Below are 17,662 nucleotides of genomic sequence, written 5' to 3'. Positions count from 1 at the left end.
TCTTAAAGAGTTTAAATCATATCCAGATTCTCTGTTTTGTTCCTTTGGACTATTTTTTGGTTTCTACAGTTTGGGTCATTATTTGTTAAAAAATACAGCTCTGCCCAGTACAACAAGAGATACAAATATTTGAAAATAAGAGAGAAAATTATGTTTGTTTGGTGATAAGAAATATTTATAGAAATCTGAATTCAAGCAGTTGAATTTATTGAGTTTGGCAAAAATCATAGCATTCTTACATATGAATACTAGCTAGAAAGTATAATAAAAATGGGAACCTTATTTTGTTAATGCATTAAGTTACTCCAATCCTTATCACTTCTGACCACATAGCTGGAGTTGCTGGTTCATTTTGTTAACCCCTATCGTAATCTCTTCTGCACGCCCTTCTAGCCCGTTCTTTCTGAAGTATAAGTTTGGTGATGTCATTCAAATCCGTTTAAAATCTCACAGTGGACTCTCCATAGTCTGCAGGACCAAGTTTTGGTTCCTTAGCTCAGTGTAAGAGGCCTTTTCTATCCCCTGGACTGCCTTTGCCTCTCTTCCCTCTGGACTCTGCATCATTTCCCCAGAACTCATTCCAGAGAGCCCTTCCATCTGAATTCAACACCCTTCCTGTGTATGTCCACAGCACATTTCTCTCTGTCCTCGCACTTAACTGCGTGTATTGGTAATCATGTGTTTGCTTCTCGCCTGCTGGGTTGTCTGCTCCCTAAAAGCCGGACTGTGTCCTTTATTGCTTGGCATTCTGACACAGTGTTTGGTGGGACGTTGTACGTTTTGTTTTTATACCTCTTGACCCTTCCAATTTTTTCACACTTTTTATACCTCATAATAAAGGAGGAGAGATAAGAGAAAGTGCTTTTAAAGTGCTTATGTTTGCTAGTGGTGAGCGGTAGTTAGTTGACTTTTCCCTTTCTAGGAACTGATGTAAGGAAGACATGATGAGTTCCATGATTCACTGTGTTCATAACATAAAAACCCACTATTCAGGAGACGCATAATTATTCCTGGTACTGATACCAAAAAGAAATTCCTTTTGTAGGCTCTTGTAAAGAGGAAACGAATGTAACCTGTGTATTCCACAGATCCTTTCAGCAGATGAAGCAATAGGTTTCAGTGAGTCGTTTCTTATGAAATCTCTCAGGATAGGCCAAATGGCATAGCTCCAAATACAAATTGGAGTCATTCTAAGTGTGGGAAAATAGACTAAATGGGAAACTAGGAAATAGCACAGCAGTGCATTCTAACGGTGGGCTCACATCTTTGCTCCATAAAGAAAACCTACAAATCCATGGAAATATACCAACATCCCCTTAGAAACCGAGCAATACCATGAAGCGATTCATACAAGGGGAGGCACAGCTCATCAGTAAACATTAATTCAGATTCAAGCAGGTTTCATTTTTTTACCTAATAATAAACCCAGTTTTTGTTTGGCTTGTTTATTGTAATCCTAACAGTGTCGATGTGGTAAAATGGGGACTATTTATTAGGAAACATAAATTGGTACCATCCTATGTAAAGGGTATTTAGCAAGATACTTCCCCAACCCCCACCCATCTGTGAAGTCCTTGAGGACAAGGACCAAGACCACATTTTGTTCTCAATCTGAACACAGTGCCAGGTACTGCATAAATATCCAGTGAAAGTTGAATGAATAAAAGGACTCACATTCTGAGTAGTTGACTCAGCAATTCCACTTCTAGGAAAACTTCCTAAGGCAACACAAGCTCACAGAAAGAAGCTAGTTAAATGCACAAGTTGTTCTTTGTAAAAGTGAAAACTCAAGAGGGTCAGTCAAACAAATTGTGTAAAGCATAATATTAGGATGTTGTGTAGCCATTTTTTAAAGGAGCACAAAGTTTGAAATAACACAGAATCATTACTACGGGGTTGGAAGAGAATGTGCCAGAATGGCAATAGGACTGTGCTTGGATGATGAAACCATGAGGGTTTTTTGTTTTGTTTTGTTTTGTTTTTATTTTTTTTAATGTTTAGTTTATTATTTTTGAGAGAAAGAGACAGACCATGAGCAGGGGAGGGGCAGAGAGTAAGAGTGAGACACAGAATCTGAAGCAGGCTCCAGTCTCTGAGCTGTTAGCACAGATACTGATGCGGGACTTGAACCCACAAACTGAGATCATGTCCTGAGCTAAAGCTGGACATTTAAACAACTGAGCCATCCAGGAGCCCCCAAAACCATGAGGTTTTTAAAAAAATATTTCTAAGCTCCAGCTACAAATAAAGTGTAGCTGACACTACACTTTATGACGTATTCAAGGATTGCTATAGGATAGAGGAGGATGTGTTACCAGTTGTTTATCAGAGTATTTTCACCCAGTCTCACAGAGGTCTTACCTTAAAACTCATCTGTGGCATGTTTTTATAGCAACGAGATGTCTAAAACCAAGCATTGGCAATCTAGAGGTCAGCATGTGTCTGATTGTCTCCTAATTCACCCATCTTTTGCTTCCTAACTTTGTGCTAATATGAACCAGATGAAGCCTGAATATCATCATTAGCTAACTTTTACTGAGTGCTTAACCATGTGCTATACCCTATATGTCTTTATATACATATAATTTACTTAATACAGAAGTGTTGAGTGTAGATACTATTATTCTCCCCCTTTTACAGATGAAGAAAACTGAGGCACCAAGATACTAGACCTGGATTCAGTCTGCTTTTCACCCCCTGTACTCTCTTCCTTTCTTGAAATGGGCAAGCTGGTTGGGTAAAACCAGGGCTGAGCAAAAGCCTTTTTGGGGAAAGAGGATTGTTAACTTAGCATCAAAGTCAATGAGGTGAAACACTAGGCATCTCACTGGGCAGCAACTTGATAGAAAGAGTCAAGTTCTTTTCTGTACATTTTTCCCCTTTTTTATAGCCCAGGACTAGAAAGCACCTTAAAGATTAGCCTCCCTTTTCCATTTAGATTTTAAGATTTCTTGTCTTTCTTCCTTTCTTCCTTCCTTCTTTTCTTCCTTCCTTCCTTCCTTCCTTCCTTCCTTCCTTCCTTCCTTCCTTCCTTCCTTCTTCTTTCTTATTAACACTTCTAATTTTTTTCATTGTAATTAATGCTTTGAAACCTAGATTTCTATACAGACCCTCAAATCAGCCACCCATCTCTTCTCTTCTAGCGCTGGTAGAAAAAAATGGCCATGATAGCAAAGTATCTTTCTTTGCCATGAGCTCTTCGAAGAAAAATTATCACGAAAGACCAAGCACTAACCAAGCTCATTATGTATCAATCCTTTTCAGTTTAACACAGAGGATAATTGAGCAGAATCCTGGCTTGGGTTGCTTGCTATGTTGTATTTCCTTCTTGAGGAAGGACCCACTGTCATTGGGTGAGGTGGAAGCCAGTTTCATCCTTGTACATCTTCCTAGACGTCCAAGCTCCCACAGGCCACTGCTGCTCATGAGAAAGGCTTGCCTTCTAGACCTTGCCCTTCCGGGCCTTCCTGCCTTCCTTCCTGTAGGAAAATGCAAAACTCTCAGTTCTACCATTCAGTAGTTTTGTTACTTAAATCATTCAGTGAGCTTTGACAAACGCACACCCCAGATAATAGCCAGTAATAACCAATGTCCCTCTAAAAGATAGAGGATATCCATCATTCCACATTTCCTTGTGTCCCGTTTTTGTCATCATTTCACTCTGAGGTATTCCCTATTTTGAGTTTTTATACCGAGGGTTAGTTTTGTTCAGACCTTTTAAAAAATTTTTAAATGTTTTATTTATTTCTGAGAGAGAAAGAGAGAGAGAGAGAGAGCGTGAGCAGGGGAGAATCAAAGAGAAAGGGAGACACAGAACCTGAAGCAGGCTCCAGGCTCCGAGCTAGCTGTCAGCACAGAGGCCAGTGCGGGGCTCAAACCCACGAACCCTGAGATCATGACCTGAGACGAAGTTGGACGCTTTACTGACTAAGCCACCCAGGTGCCCCTGTTCAGACCTTTTTAATGTTTTTTTTTTTTATTTTTTTTATTTTTTATTTCCAGGAGAGAGAGACAGCGTGAGCAGGGGAGGGTCAGAGAGAGAGGGAGTCACAGACTGAAACAGGCTCCAGGCTCCGAGCTGGCAGTCAGCACAGAGCCCGACGCGGGGCTCGAACCCACGAACCGCGAGATCATGACCTAAGCGAAAGCTGGACGCTTAACTGACTAAGCCACCCAGGCGCCCCAAGACCTTTTTAAGGAAACCATAGAGGGGTGCCTGTCTGGCTCCATCAGTAGAGCATGTGACTAAATCTCAGGGTTATAAGTTTGATCCCCACATTGAGTGTAGAGGTTACTTAAAGATAAATCTTTAAAAAAAATTTAAAAAAATACCATTTCCTTTTGTGATTTTAGAGAAAGCCTCCTGGGTCTGGTTACCCCTCTAACCTGGGAGGTGTTGCCCTGCTCACATAGGGTGATTTTAATCCCTCAGTGTATCAGAACGTGAGGTAAATGGGAAGAGTTGCCAGGCATTCATGTCCTCTCATTCAGACTCCCCTAAGGGTCTTCCATACCTAGCTTCCGTGTCCAGTGAGTGATTTTACCTGACATTTTTTTAGTCACTGGATAATAGTAGAGATTAGTCTGCAACTAGACAATACAGGAATGCATATTATATATGCAAATTATATATGAATGCCATTGAGTATTCATTTCTGTATTTACATATGCTTTTCCAGTTATAAGTACCTTTTTTCTTTCTTTCTTTTCTTTTCTTTTTTTTTTTTTTTTTTACCAAGTTAGCTGTGACAGAAAAACAACCATTCTCTGCTCAGATATTATTCCTGATTGTACCATGTCATTTCCTCTTGATTAACTGGTAGGTCTTTGGTCTATAAAACTTACTTGAATTGCCCACTGCATGAAGAATAGGATATAGCCTCCAGAGGAAGTAGAAGTCTTGTCACAAAGAAGATTTTACTCTAAAAATAAAGGTGTTGGGGCGCCTGGGTGGCTTAGTCGGTTAAGCGTCCAGCTTTCGCTTAGGTCATGATCTCGCGGTTCGTGGGTTCAAGCCCCGCGTCGGGCTCTGTGCTGACTGCCAGCTCGGAGCCTGGAGCCTATTTCAGTCTGTGACTCCCTCTCTCTCTGACCCTCCCCTGCTCACGCTGTCTCTCTCTCTCCTAGAAATAAATTAAAAATATTAAATAAATAAATAAATAAAAATAGAGGTGTGCATGTAAATGAGACAAACCAACATCTGTGGAGTTCACTTCAGATGCAGCAAAACTCTGCAAGCCCCAGGGACCTTGGACACAGAGAAATCACTAGATTGCAGAGAAATCACTAGAGAGGGGCATGACTGAGGCTATGGTAGAAGCTTTTAACTCTTTGTACCCCTGCTTCGTTTTAGGTAGAATTTAAAGTTCCTTAATGAGCCAAATTGCCATTGCCAGGCTCTTTGATTCCAGTAATATAATAGTTTATTTACACCTGGATCCTGCCAGGCATTGTGCTGTATGCTTTACATTCATTCTCATTTAATCCTGGTTAACAGTCCTATAAGGTCAGTAGTATAATCCCCATTTTTACAGGTGAAGAGATTGAGGCTCAAAGATGTAACTTGCCCCAAACTGACAGATCAGGGATTCGAAGGCACCTCGTAGTTTTAAAAGTCCATTTTTCTTATTGTGTCAGTGTCAGCTTTGAGGATGCTCTTCTTCCATAAAGACATCATGAAACTGTTCCCATCAAAAAGTGGCTACATAACCTTTTTTCAGTGAAAAAGTCCTAGAATATTAGTGCTACATCACGGTAGTAATGCTTGGGCTAAGGAAAGCAAAGTACACAATCCTAAACTCCAAACTGTGGCTCCCTGATATTTTTTGAAGCTAGAAGTTATAGTGGAAAGTTTCCCTTCAGTGTGGACGTCATCCATGGACTCAAACCCCCCCTTGTGGTAGAAGCACATCTCTAGGGCACAGACTAAAGGAGCTGGTTGTTTCTCAGGAGGTAGAAATCCTCTATTTTAGTGAGATGAGTGAATTGTTGCCTAAGGGTTGAAGTTCAGTAGGTTTGGAACAAAGATTCAGGCCTGGAAAACAAAACTGATACACTTTTGCCATATAAAATCTCTGAAGAGAGACAAGTCCTGTCATTTTCCTGACCTCTAGTCAACTGAAAATCACACAGGCTGTTGATTTTCACTGTTATCCTCAGTATAATATAATTCTTTTTTCCTTTCTTTTTTAAAAAAGTTTTTATTTCTTTATTTTGAGAGAGAGAAAGAGACACCATGAGCACTCACAATTGGGTGAGGGGCAGAGAAGGAGGGAGAGACAGAATCCTAAACAGGCTCTGCACTGGCAGCACAGAGCCCATCATGGGGCTAGAACTCACAAACCGTGAGATCATGACCTGAGCCAAAACCCAAGAATCAGACACTTAACCGACTCAATCACCCAGGCACTCCCGTACTTACCTACTTTCAATGTGAAATAAGCAGTGAATTTCAGAGTGTATACTTGCTGTTGCTGTGGCCTATCAGGAAATCAGTTTATTTTTAATATGACAACATTTTTGTCATCTTGCCAGTACCACACAATGTTTTAGAAACAGAATCTTTTTTTTTTTTTTAAGTTTATTTACTTAGAGAGAGAGAGAGAGAGTGTGTGTATGTATGTGTGTGTGCGCGCATGCAGGGGAGGGCCAGGGAGAGACAGAGAATCCTAAGCAAGATCTGCACCACCAGCACAGGGCTCGATATGGGGCTTGAACCCACGAACCATGACACCATGACCTGAGCTGAAATCCAGAGTTGGATGCTCAACCGACTGAACTATCCAGGCTCCCCTGAGACTGAATCTTCATTGTGTCTCTGCATGGCTGTCCTCGTTGACAGAAGGTGATAGGGTAGATGGAATAATGTCGCCCTCCCTCACCAAAGATAGCCATATCCTAATCCCTGAGACCTGTGATCACACAGATGTGATGAAGTTAAGGGTCTTTCAATGGGGGGTTTACCCTGGATTATCTGGGTGGGCCCAGTGTCTCACAAAGAGGAAGGCAGGAGAGTGAACATGGGAAAGAGCGATTTGACAGCAAAGAGGAAGACTGGCAGAATCTGTGCTTTTGGCTTTGAAGTTGGAAGGTGGGACCATGATTCAAGGAATGTACAGGTATTCCCTAGAAGCTAGACAAGGTAAAGAAGCCGATTCTCCCCTAAAATTTCCAGAAAGTACACTGTGTTGCAAGCCTATTTTAGAATTCTGACCTCCAGAACTATAAGAGAGAATATGTTATATTAAGTACCTAAATTTTTGCTACTCTGTTATAGCAATAATAGTGAAAATTAGAGAAACATTGCAACCAAGAATCCAAATGGTTACATTGTAACCCAAACAAAAAGTCTAGAATTGCTTGTGGAACCAGTGTCCAGAAAGTTTTTTGGTATCTGTTTAGGCTGGGTTGTGCTGATGTAACAACTCCCCCCACCCCGTCTTAGTGATGTAGAACAGTAGAGCTGTATTGCTCCTGCTACATGACCATCTCAAATTGGAGGGGTCTCTGTGGACAGGTTCTTCACTCAGGGACCTAGCTGACAAAGCCTCTGCCATGTAAAATGTAGCTGATCCCTGTGGGAGGGTCAAGGGGACGTGACAAAGAGCATATTGTTTTTAAAGGCTTCCTTCCAGAAGTACCTCGTGTGACTTATGATCACAGTCAGATGGCTGTGCAAGTTATGCGGCTCTGCAGAATTTAAGGGGATCAGAAAGGCCCATCCTACCATTTGTCCAGAAGAATTATAATGAGGACGTTTGTAAAGAACACTAATTACTACCAAATTCTTCCTCAATGATGATTTTCTTGGACACCATTTTAGCAGCTTATTATTGGCTAAAGATTCAGGATTATGTATCCCAGTCTGACTCAGGGAACTCAGTGTATGCAGGTCATTTATAATATAACTACTTTGGAAATCTTTACTAAATGCACCAAACAGTTGCTACCTGATGTAGATGGTGTTCAATTTAAAATGGCCTGTAGAGGGCATACTTTCTTAAAGAATTATGGCCAAGTACACAGTGTGTACCCCGCACCCTCCCCCCCCCCCCCCCCGCTTATGGTAGTGTATTTATAAAGGTTAATTTTTTATTATTTCAAAGATTAATTTGACCACAGAGTAGTTTATGCAGAGCCTTATGATTTTCATGGGAGATTACAAAATGACCTTTTCATTTGCTTTCCTTATGCCTTTGGTAAACAGATACTAAAGGGCTTTTTGTAATTGGATTGATTTCAAGATTCAGAGTTTTCCTTGATTCTAGTTATTTCTCAAATAGTCCTATTCAGTAACATGATAAATATCTATAATGTAGGTTTATGGAAATACTGCTGTGTTTTTAACCTCTTAAAAAAAGCTTTTTAGCTTTTGTCAAACTGAATAATTTTAATCATTTAGAGCATTTCAGAGCACTTTTTATATATCTGAAGGTCCCAACAGCAACTGAGGAAGGTAGATAGGACAACGTAATTGTTAACCATTTAAAGTTGACAGAATTCAACAGCAAACAAATAATAGTACAAGCTGCCTCTAGGCTTGACCAGACTTGGCCATGACTGCGCTTGAAAAGAAAAAAGGGAGGGGCGCCTGGGTGGCTCAGTTGGTTAAGCATCTGACTTTGGCGCAGGTCATGATCTCACCACTCGTGGGTTCGAGCCCCATGTTGGGCTCTGTGCTGACAGTTTGGAGCCTGGAGCCTGCTTTGGATTCTGTGTCTCCCTCTCTCTCTGCCCCTCTCCTGATTGCACTCTATCTCTCTCTCTCTCAAAAATGAATAAATGTTAAAACAAAATTTTTTAATAAAAAAGAGAAAAAGAAAAAAGGGAAATTATTATCTAGCTTTGTTAAGACCATGTAGATTCACTTCAAGGTCAGAGTCCTCCTGCACATAGTTGAAACATCTGCCTCCTCTTTTCTTTGAGAACTGTCTGTCCTTCCTTTCCTAGAGGTGATCTGAATGGATCCAGCTCAAGTTACTTTAAGAAAGATTTGGGGTGGGAGGGCTGGATGCTTCAGTCTGTTGAATGTCCAGCTCTTGATTTCAGCTCAGGTCATGATCCCATGATTTTGGAATTGAGCCCCACATAGGACTCCACACTGAGCATGGAGCCTGCTTGCTCCCGTCTCTCTAAATAAATAAGTAAATGAATAAACAAGCAAACAGTATCATCTGTTTCAGGAAGGAAGGAAGGAAGGGAGGGAGGGAGGAAGGAAGGAAGGAAGAAAAAGAGAAAGAGAGAAAGAGAGAGAGAAAGAAAGAAAGAGAAAGAGAAAGAAAGGGGAGGGAGGAGGGAAGAAAGGAAGGTAGGTAGGAAGGTAGGAAGGTTGGTTGGCTAGTGGACCTAATGCATGGTTTATCATTTCAAATCAGAAAGGGGCAGGCAAACATCATATATAATCTATACAGTTTTATGGGGAGAATCCCATTGTTTTTCCCCTAGGGAAAAAATAATAAAATTTTTCAAATACAAAAGTCAGTAACTCCTTGGTGGTTATGCCTCAACTAACTATAGAAAATGTAGCTATTATGTTGGCAGGAATTTGCCATCATCCTGGGTCACATCAGTATCCTGTAGGAGAGACCAGCCAACACGTCAGGGCTCCCAGATCCTTGACCCCTGGACTCCAAGACCTTTGTCTCCATGGCACTTTTGCCATCCACTCACATGGTCACATTACACCTCAGTCCCTGTGCCATCTTAAATTCAGAGCTGTTTCTGAGCCCAAATTGGTAGCCGTCTAACTTGCTCATGCTTGGCTTACACTGCTTGTTTCAATTTCTCAAGATAGGACAGTTGTTTTAGTGACTCCCATCCTCACTTCCTTTCTACCTGCTTAGTCCTTAGGTTTTGAAGTTCTTTATGTGTGTCCTTGGATGACCACTAATGCCGGTTTGGTTAGAGCTGAGGGATTTTCTCAGAGCTGAAACTGGGAGGTCTTGAGCAAACTAGGAAGCTGGTCACCCTGATCTGATCTGTCCATATGTGGAACTGCTATATGACGGTACCGCAGGCATCCCTTCCCAGTGCCGTGTTCAGTGACCTCACGTTGTTGGTACCTTGACATCAGCCATGGTGGGAGTATTTATACCATGGAAATCCGCAACTGCTACAGATCAGTGCTTAATTTGTTGTACTGTTGATTGTCTATATTTATGGAGGTTATCGAGTGGATGTTAATAATGCAGCTCAGACTTCAAAGTATACTGTCTATAGCCATTATATTTTGAATAGATCACAAAGCCGAAGGAATGTTCTCCAGCATTTGAGAACAATTGCCCAATTCAGCAGAGTCACTAACATATTTGACAGGTGATGAACATTCTGGAATGTGTTTGTTGCTTCACTTCAGTCTTAGCCCTTCACAGAGAAACACCAGCCGGCATTTACAACATCCACACTCTGGTGAGCACAAGCACAGGCTGACTGTGGATCCCAGGGTCGGGCATTTTCAGAGAAAGCATCATGAGAGTCAGGGATTATATGAAATTATCAGTAAAGATAACTGTATGTTTTATTATTTGTAAATTATGTGCTACACAGTCTTTATATCAATAAAAAATTATAATAAGCTCATGTACGCATGTATGTATATGTGTTGTATGTGCACATTTCTTTCTCTTTGGAAAGTCTTTTTTTTTGTAAAGTCAGTTCTTAATGGTGGAGGAGGGGGATGATTTTGCCTCCAAATTGTCCAGAGGTCCTTCTAAACATCCTACAGCACAGAGGACAGGCCCCACAGCAAGGAATTATCCAACTTAAAATGTCAGTGGTGGCAGAGATTTGAGAAACCTCTGCTCTAGGGCATATAGAAGCCAAACAAATTGGTTTAGGTACATATAAAACTTTGTACGTTAAGAATGTAGCTCTTCTGGGGCGTCTGGCTGGCTCCGTTGGTGAAACATGTGAGTCTTGATCTTGAGGTTGTGAGTTCCTTGAGCCCTGTGTTGGGTGTAGAGAGATTACTTAAAAATAAAATCTTAAAAAAATATATACAGCTCTTCTGAAACTTTTTTTTCCTTTTTTTTTTTTTTTGTTTTGGTTTTGTAATTCAAGTGTTTTTCTTGCAGATAGTGTAAGATAACTTACAGACAGTGAAATGCATAGATCTTAAATACATAGTTGGATCAGTTTTGAGAAATGCATTCAGCCATGTAAGCCCACACACACCCCAGCAATATATGGAGTATTTTCATCACCTCCTAAAGTCCCTTCTCGTCCTGATCTGATTCCAAAAAATAACCACTATTTTTCATAGACTTCTGTCATCAGAGAGTTGCCTGTTCTAGAACTTTATATAAAATTATGTAATATATATGTGCTTTTCTGTCTGGCTTCTTAGCATGTTTTAAAAATTCATCTAAAAAGAAAAAAAAAATCCATTAAAAAAAACTGGCCAGGTCAGTTGGTAGAGCGTGTGACTCTTGATCTTGTGTTGGTGAGTTCAGAACCCCACATTGGGCATGGCACTTACTTAAAAAAGGGTGGGCGGCAGGGCCGGTTGGGTGGCGGTTAAGCGTCCGACTTTCGCTTAGGTCATGATCTCGCGGTTCGTGGGTTCGAGCCCCGCGTCGGGCTCTGTGCTGACTGCCAGCTCAGAGCCTGGAGCCTGTTTCAGAGTCTGTGACTCACTCTCTCTCTGACCCTCCCCTGCTCACGCTCTCTCTCTCTCTCTCTCCTAGAAATAAATAAAACATTAAAAAAGGGTGGGCGGGGAAGGAGGGAATTCATCTACATTTTTGCATGTAAGAACTTGGTCCCTTTCAGTGAGTAATATTCCATTGTACTAATACACCATGAGTTTTTAATCTACTTTCTTATTTATAGATACGTGCTATTTCCAGTTTGGCTAATGTGAATAGAACTACTATGAATACTTTTTGTGCAAGGCTTTTGTTAACATGTTTTTGTTTCTCTTGGATAAATACCAAGGAGTGGAAGTGCATATAAGTTCATATAGTAGATATGTATTTTAACTTTTAAGAAATGAGCAGTTTTCCACAGGCTCCTGGCTGGCTCCATTGGTAGAGCTTGTGACTGTTGATCTCAGGGCTGGGAGTTTGAGCCCTGCAGCTGGCGTAGAGATTACTTCAATAAGTAAAACTTTTTTTTTTTTTAATGTTTTTTATTTATTTCTGAGAGAGAAAGAGAGACAGCATGAGCAGGGGAAGGTCAGAGAGAGAGAGGGAAACGCAGAATCCAAAACCGGCTCCAGGCTCTGAGCTAGCTGTCAGCACAGAGCCCGACACGGGGCTCGAACCCATGAACCATGAGATCATGGCCCGAGCCGAAGTTGGACGCTCAACCGACTGAGCCACCCAGACGCCCCTCAACAAGTAAAACTTTTAAAAAATGTTTAAAAATTAACAGCTTTCCAAAGTTGGGACCTGCCCTGTTACTCCATATTTCATAGATTTGTTGTAAGGAAGAAATTAGATAATGCACATAAGGAGCTTAGTGTGGTGTCTAGCATGTAAGGGCTTCACTGATAATAGCTGTATGTGTATTTACTCTCTCTAGCTGATAGTACCTCATTCTTTCATCCTTGAGCACTAGGCCTATATATCTGTCTTCCTACTTCTCTAGTGTCAGAACTTGGCTGTCCCACACGCAGCTCCAACTCCGCTTAGACCAAACCGAACTCCTCCCAGGCCTCAGCCCCAAATGTGGGTCTCCTTTCGCTTGCCTACTATGCTCAGCCCTCCCAGCTGCCTAAGCCTCTCCCCTCCTTGCATATCTCACATATCACCTGGGCTTTCTCAGGTGGCCGTCCCCTGCTATTGCTTCCCTAGTTCTAACTTTCCTCACTGTCTCCCGGACCCCTTACAACGGTGCTGTAACTGAGGTTCAGGCCTTGAGGATCACCATCCACAGTTCATTGCCCACGCATCAACCAGAGGGATCTGTCTGAAACACAAACCTGATCTCTGTCATGGTCTAGTTAGAACCTTTAATGGCTTCCCAAGATACAGTCTTTTCTATTCCTTCCAAGACCTTGGTGCTGGAGTTCTGTCTCCTCCCTCCTTTCATAAGCTGGGCTCCCACCCCTTGGATTTCTTCCCACACCCCATCTTCTGCTTAGAGGCCACCTTGCCTGTGTTGCTTGTTCTACACAGAATACTGTTCCTTCCCTTACCTCGCCCTTCCCCATTCCCTTACCTAGCATCTACCTGTCAAGACTCAGGATGTTTGTAAGTGCTAGGAAGCTTCTCTGCCATCCAGTTCCTTTCCTCTCCGGTTGGAGTAAGTGCCGCCCAGCCCATGTGCCCTGGTGTGGTCCTTGTGGCCCTGTGCCACCTGCTACCCACTTGCCCCCACCTTAGGCTGTGAGTTCTCAGAGGGCAGGTACTGCGTTTTGCTCACGCTAGCGTCCTGAGCACCTAGAACACAGCAACTCTCAATAAGTATTTGAGATATTTGAACAATTATATCGATGGTATTAGAGGTTACTTCATTTGCTGCTAGACCTATTGGGGATGAGTGATCAGGGAATAAGGCCAGCAGCACTTGGAATTGCTGGGTCCTTACCTGTTTGTCTTGTCCTTCTAGCCTGATGAGAATTCACTGGATTTTTCCTCTTGTATGCTACGGCCTGGGATTAAAAATGCTCAGGAACTTGCCTGTGGGGTGTGCCTTTTAAACGTGGACTCCAGAAGCCGGGTGAGTGACATACCTTCCCCTGCAGATGGCAAAGCACTTCCCTGACATGACCCCTGGTGGCGACCCCATCTAGCCCACTTCATTGCAAGGTCTATGACCACAGGTGGGGATTTTTAGAAAGCCCTGAAATCTGACTACGGAAGTACATGTACTCTTACAAAAGTGCGGTAGGGGAAGCCACTGAGTGAATGGAAGCCGTTCCTCCCTCTCTAACAGAATGCTGTATGCACCGTGCCTGTGCCCTGTGCACAGTGGGGTGGTAGAGAGAGGTGAAGCCTGTAAAGCTTTGTTTGGGGGCAAGAGGCCCTGTTCTGGGAATTTTGTTGACCTTATGGTTTCAACGTTATTTCAGAAAGAAGAGAAGCCTGCAGAAGAACATCCTAAAAAAGTATGAACGAGTTACACATTATCTTAGCGTCTCCATCTTAATTTTGAGTGTGGAAAGCAAATCAGATGATTCCACTGCCATCCTGACTCTTCTGATCATGAATCCTTCCTTTATTGAGTCATGTCTGTTCCCATAGTGTCTGTTTTGACCAACTAGAGTGTCTGTGTGGGTCCACTTGTCTCGTTTGCATGCTTGTAGCTCGTAATTGACTTCTGGTATCACAGTCATTTTCTCTGTGATGAACAGAGAAATGCACAACTTCTGGAAGACTGGAAGTTGTGACACAAAACGAGATCAGAGAGCATCATGATTTAGCAGTGATCAGACAAAAACAAATTGGGGTTTAGAGTTCTGTGTTGTTTACTTTTGTAGTGCTTTAGGACACCCTTCAGGGAGCTGAGGTGAGGACTGACTGGCTGTGACTTACCTGTAAGCATTAGTCATCTGGAAGTAATTCTTACCTGTTTAATATCTTGATTTTTACAAACCCTATACCTATTTAGACTTTTTAATTTTGTTGATTCCGTTATCAGGTCCCAGTGGCATTAGACCCTGAGAGCTTTTAATCTTTTGTTTTTTCCACGAGAGGACTGTAATCAGTCACAGAAACGAAGGCACTGCATGTATCATTCAGTGCCAGGCTTTGGGCTGGGCTTCCTTCGGCACAATGAGGGATAAAAATTCTCCATAGCCCTTGGCTAGTTTCGTTCCCTGTAACACGAACACCCCCACACAACACCCTGTAGCCTCGGTTTGCCCTTTCTATGAATGTTCATTTGGCCTTCTTTTGCTGAAACTGGGTTTAATGGTAAAGATTTTTTTTTTATGCCTTTAATTAGCAGCAAAACCCCTTCTCACTTGAATTGCTGTAGCCACCTGCTCAGCTTTTGTGTGTGCGCCATGTGGCCTCAGCCTCTGTACCTGGTGAGGGCTGCGTGCTGGGTGCCAATGAACTCTCAGGTGCAGAAGAAGCCTGACTCGCCCCACATATCTGTTTATTTTTGGCAGGCATTCAACTCGGAAACAGACAGCTTCAAGCTGGCGTATGGAGGTCATCAGTATCACGCCAGCTGTGCCAACTTCTGGATCAACTGTGTTGAACCAAAACCTCCCGGCCTCATCCTGCCTGATTTGCTCTGAAAAGTACCTCTTTGAAGTACCTACTGGGTTTGTTTGTCCATCATACCCCAGGAGGCGACAGGGACCAATGAGCAGAATGCAGGACTGCGCCGTTCACCTCCACGAACCTGTATGAGGAGTTCCCCGGGCGGTAAGGGGGAGAGAGAAGCTGCCGGGCTCCTAGTCATTCCCGCAGACATTTATCCCCTAGATCCCACTGCCAGCCTTAGGGATTTGAGGTAAAATTGCCCTGCCCAAACTGCACGTGGCACCAGAAGTTTGCTAACTTCTAAGTTCTGCTAAGATGTTTTAAAATATGGGACCACAGTTTTCTTTAAGGAATCATTTGCTGCTGCAGTATTAAAACTGTGAAGAATTGACGTTTGAAGAAAAATAAATTGTAATAGGACTGGAATTGGCAAGAACGTTTTTGAGCCAGTACTTGCTTCTGTCTAGAACCCTGCTGTCCTGTGAAGTAGAATGCATTTATCCACATGTAGTTTGCTATCTGAAATGAATAAAAAGGAGACATTGTGATTAAACTGACGATTTTTTTCTCGAAAGACTTCTGCTTAGCTCCATTGGATGATGGAAGTGGGTGAGGGCAGGTTGAACGGACTTTGCGGTCACAGCTGAACCAGTTATCCATTTGTTCATTTCTCAAACTGTCAGCATCAAGAAGACATGTTCTCAAAGCACACCTGGACACTTTGCAATGGATTGAGTATTGATTTTGACAGAGGCCCAAATCTTTGTGTATCGGAATGAATAAATACCCTTCCCCTTTAGGAGCCTTCACTGAAAACTTTGTTTTGCCTCAAAGACTGTGAATGTAGTATTTTTTGCAGACAAGATTTGGAAAGGCAGCTGAATGAAACCTCTTGGCAGTGGCCTTTGTCCAGATTTCCAGAAATGACTGCATAGGGACCAATACTGCCTGACTTTGCAGTAGTATGTGAGAGACCTGAAAATTAATTCAGGGTTAGAAGGTGGAGCTCCTGCCCTATAGAGGCAAATAGATGTATATTTATGGTAGAGGTACATGACTTAGAAACAGTGGAAGAAAATTACTCCAAAACAGCAAGGAATTCTGTTAGGAAAAGGCTCATGCCTGCTGTCTGGTGTAGGGAATGTGCCATTTAGACTGCATAAAATCAGAAAGGGAAGAAAAAAGCGAAGTGGTTAAGGAATGTGAAGCTGTGAAGCCCTGGGAAGAACAGGCCAACCTCGGACCCACACTTCTCTGGCTTATAAATTCTGGGCTTTACGAAGAGATTTTGACTCCTGTGTTTCACCTTGTGTGACTTAGGCTCTCTGACCTCAAGTCAGTTTTTATTTGTAAACTGAACAAGATCGTCTTGTCTATAAAATTGCTGCTTTAAATAATTAAGTAGGTTGTTTTCCTTTCTTGGGACAAAACTGGAGGGGATTCTGTTCTATCTTCTGCCTTTAACCGCCATCTTCTCCAAGAAAGGTACAGAATGTTTTCCTTAAGCAGCTGTTGATGAGGCTTCTGTTTTACCTTGCTGTGCCCCAGAATGCACAGGGAAGCATTGACAAGATAAATGTGCTTCTCATTTTCTCCAGATTCCTCTCCAGTGGGATGACTGACATAGCCTGTCTGAATCATTACCCTCAGGGCCTTTGTCCTCCACAGGGCTACTTGACTTAGTACCTGCGGCAGCGAGCTGGGTCCTCAGGCTTCCCTGAGGTCTCTGTCTCCACTTCAGCCTGAGCAGCGGCCTAGTTTCACCATGGCACCAGGATTAAAGCAGGCCTCTGACCCGTCTCATACATTCCATAGTAGAGCAGGATGACCGAATCTGCCTTGGCCTGCGATAAGAATGCCTCCCAGTTTGACAGAAATTTACAGCACTGAGACAGTTTCTGGAAATGCCTTATAGACTACTATTCTGTCGCAATGGCTTATGTCAATGACATTTTAAAAAGTGTGCTCACCTGCTAACTAGAATGGTTCCATTCCTAGAGAGGTTGCAGAGTGCAAGGATAATCATCAGGTACGATAGGTTTGGTCACTCCATGGGAGGCGCAAGAGGAAAATACAGCAGACACCAACAAAAAAACCTTTGCTGTGAAAGATATTCATGACTTTTGGCATCTGTTTAGTAGTGGAAATGTTCACTCAGATACCACAAGTAAGGATTTCCAGAGTGTGGAATCATATCCTTGCATTTTCTTTATGTGTGCATGTTTATTCAGATGACTCAACACTGCATTCATCTTCACCTCGGCTGTTACGAGCCAGAGTCCAGTGTCCTTGGAAACAGTAACCAAGGTTACTTATTTCTGTACTGCGTGAAGTGCAGGCAGCTCCTGCCCCGCTGCCTGAGTGGCGGTGCATAAGCGCTTTTCTTTTGGTATTGTATTTTGCTTCTAGAGGCTTTTTGGCTTAGTGTGTAATTTAATTTTTGTCTGGACACGCTTGAGGTAGAAGAGGCACAGGGTGTTATTATCTATGCTGTATTTGTCCTA

General features: G+C 42.4%; 1 protein-coding gene across 10 annotated transcripts in view; it reads left to right on the top strand.

Moving 5' to 3' along the window:
• The window catches only part of SYNRG (synergin gamma), an 83,409-nt gene extending 67,694 nt beyond the window's left edge, over positions 1-15,715 (top strand). For 8 of the 10 annotated variants that reach the window (XM_039256343.1, XM_039256344.1, XM_039256341.1 and 5 more), the window contains 3 exons: positions 13,552-13,662; positions 14,015-14,050; positions 15,059-15,715. In XM_039256343.1, coding sequence (XP_039112274.1) covers positions 13,552-13,662; positions 14,015-14,050; positions 15,059-15,190 — 279 coding nt within the window. In that variant the 3' untranslated portion in view covers positions 15,191-15,715. The remainder of the gene's footprint in view (positions 1-13,551; positions 13,663-14,014; positions 14,051-15,058) is intronic. The other 2 variants (XM_039256342.1, XM_039256336.1) reach the window with 1 other exon arrangement.
• Positions 15,716-17,662: the final 1,947 nt, after the last annotated feature.

This window comes from Hyaena hyaena, unplaced genomic scaffold (genome assembly GCF_003009895.1).
Source record: "Hyaena hyaena isolate Hyena2069 unplaced genomic scaffold, ASM300989v1 scaffold_568, whole genome shotgun sequence".
Classification (NCBI taxonomy): domain Eukaryota; kingdom Metazoa; phylum Chordata; class Mammalia; order Carnivora; family Hyaenidae; genus Hyaena; species Hyaena hyaena.
This window is presented reverse-complemented; position numbering and strand designations above follow the sequence as displayed.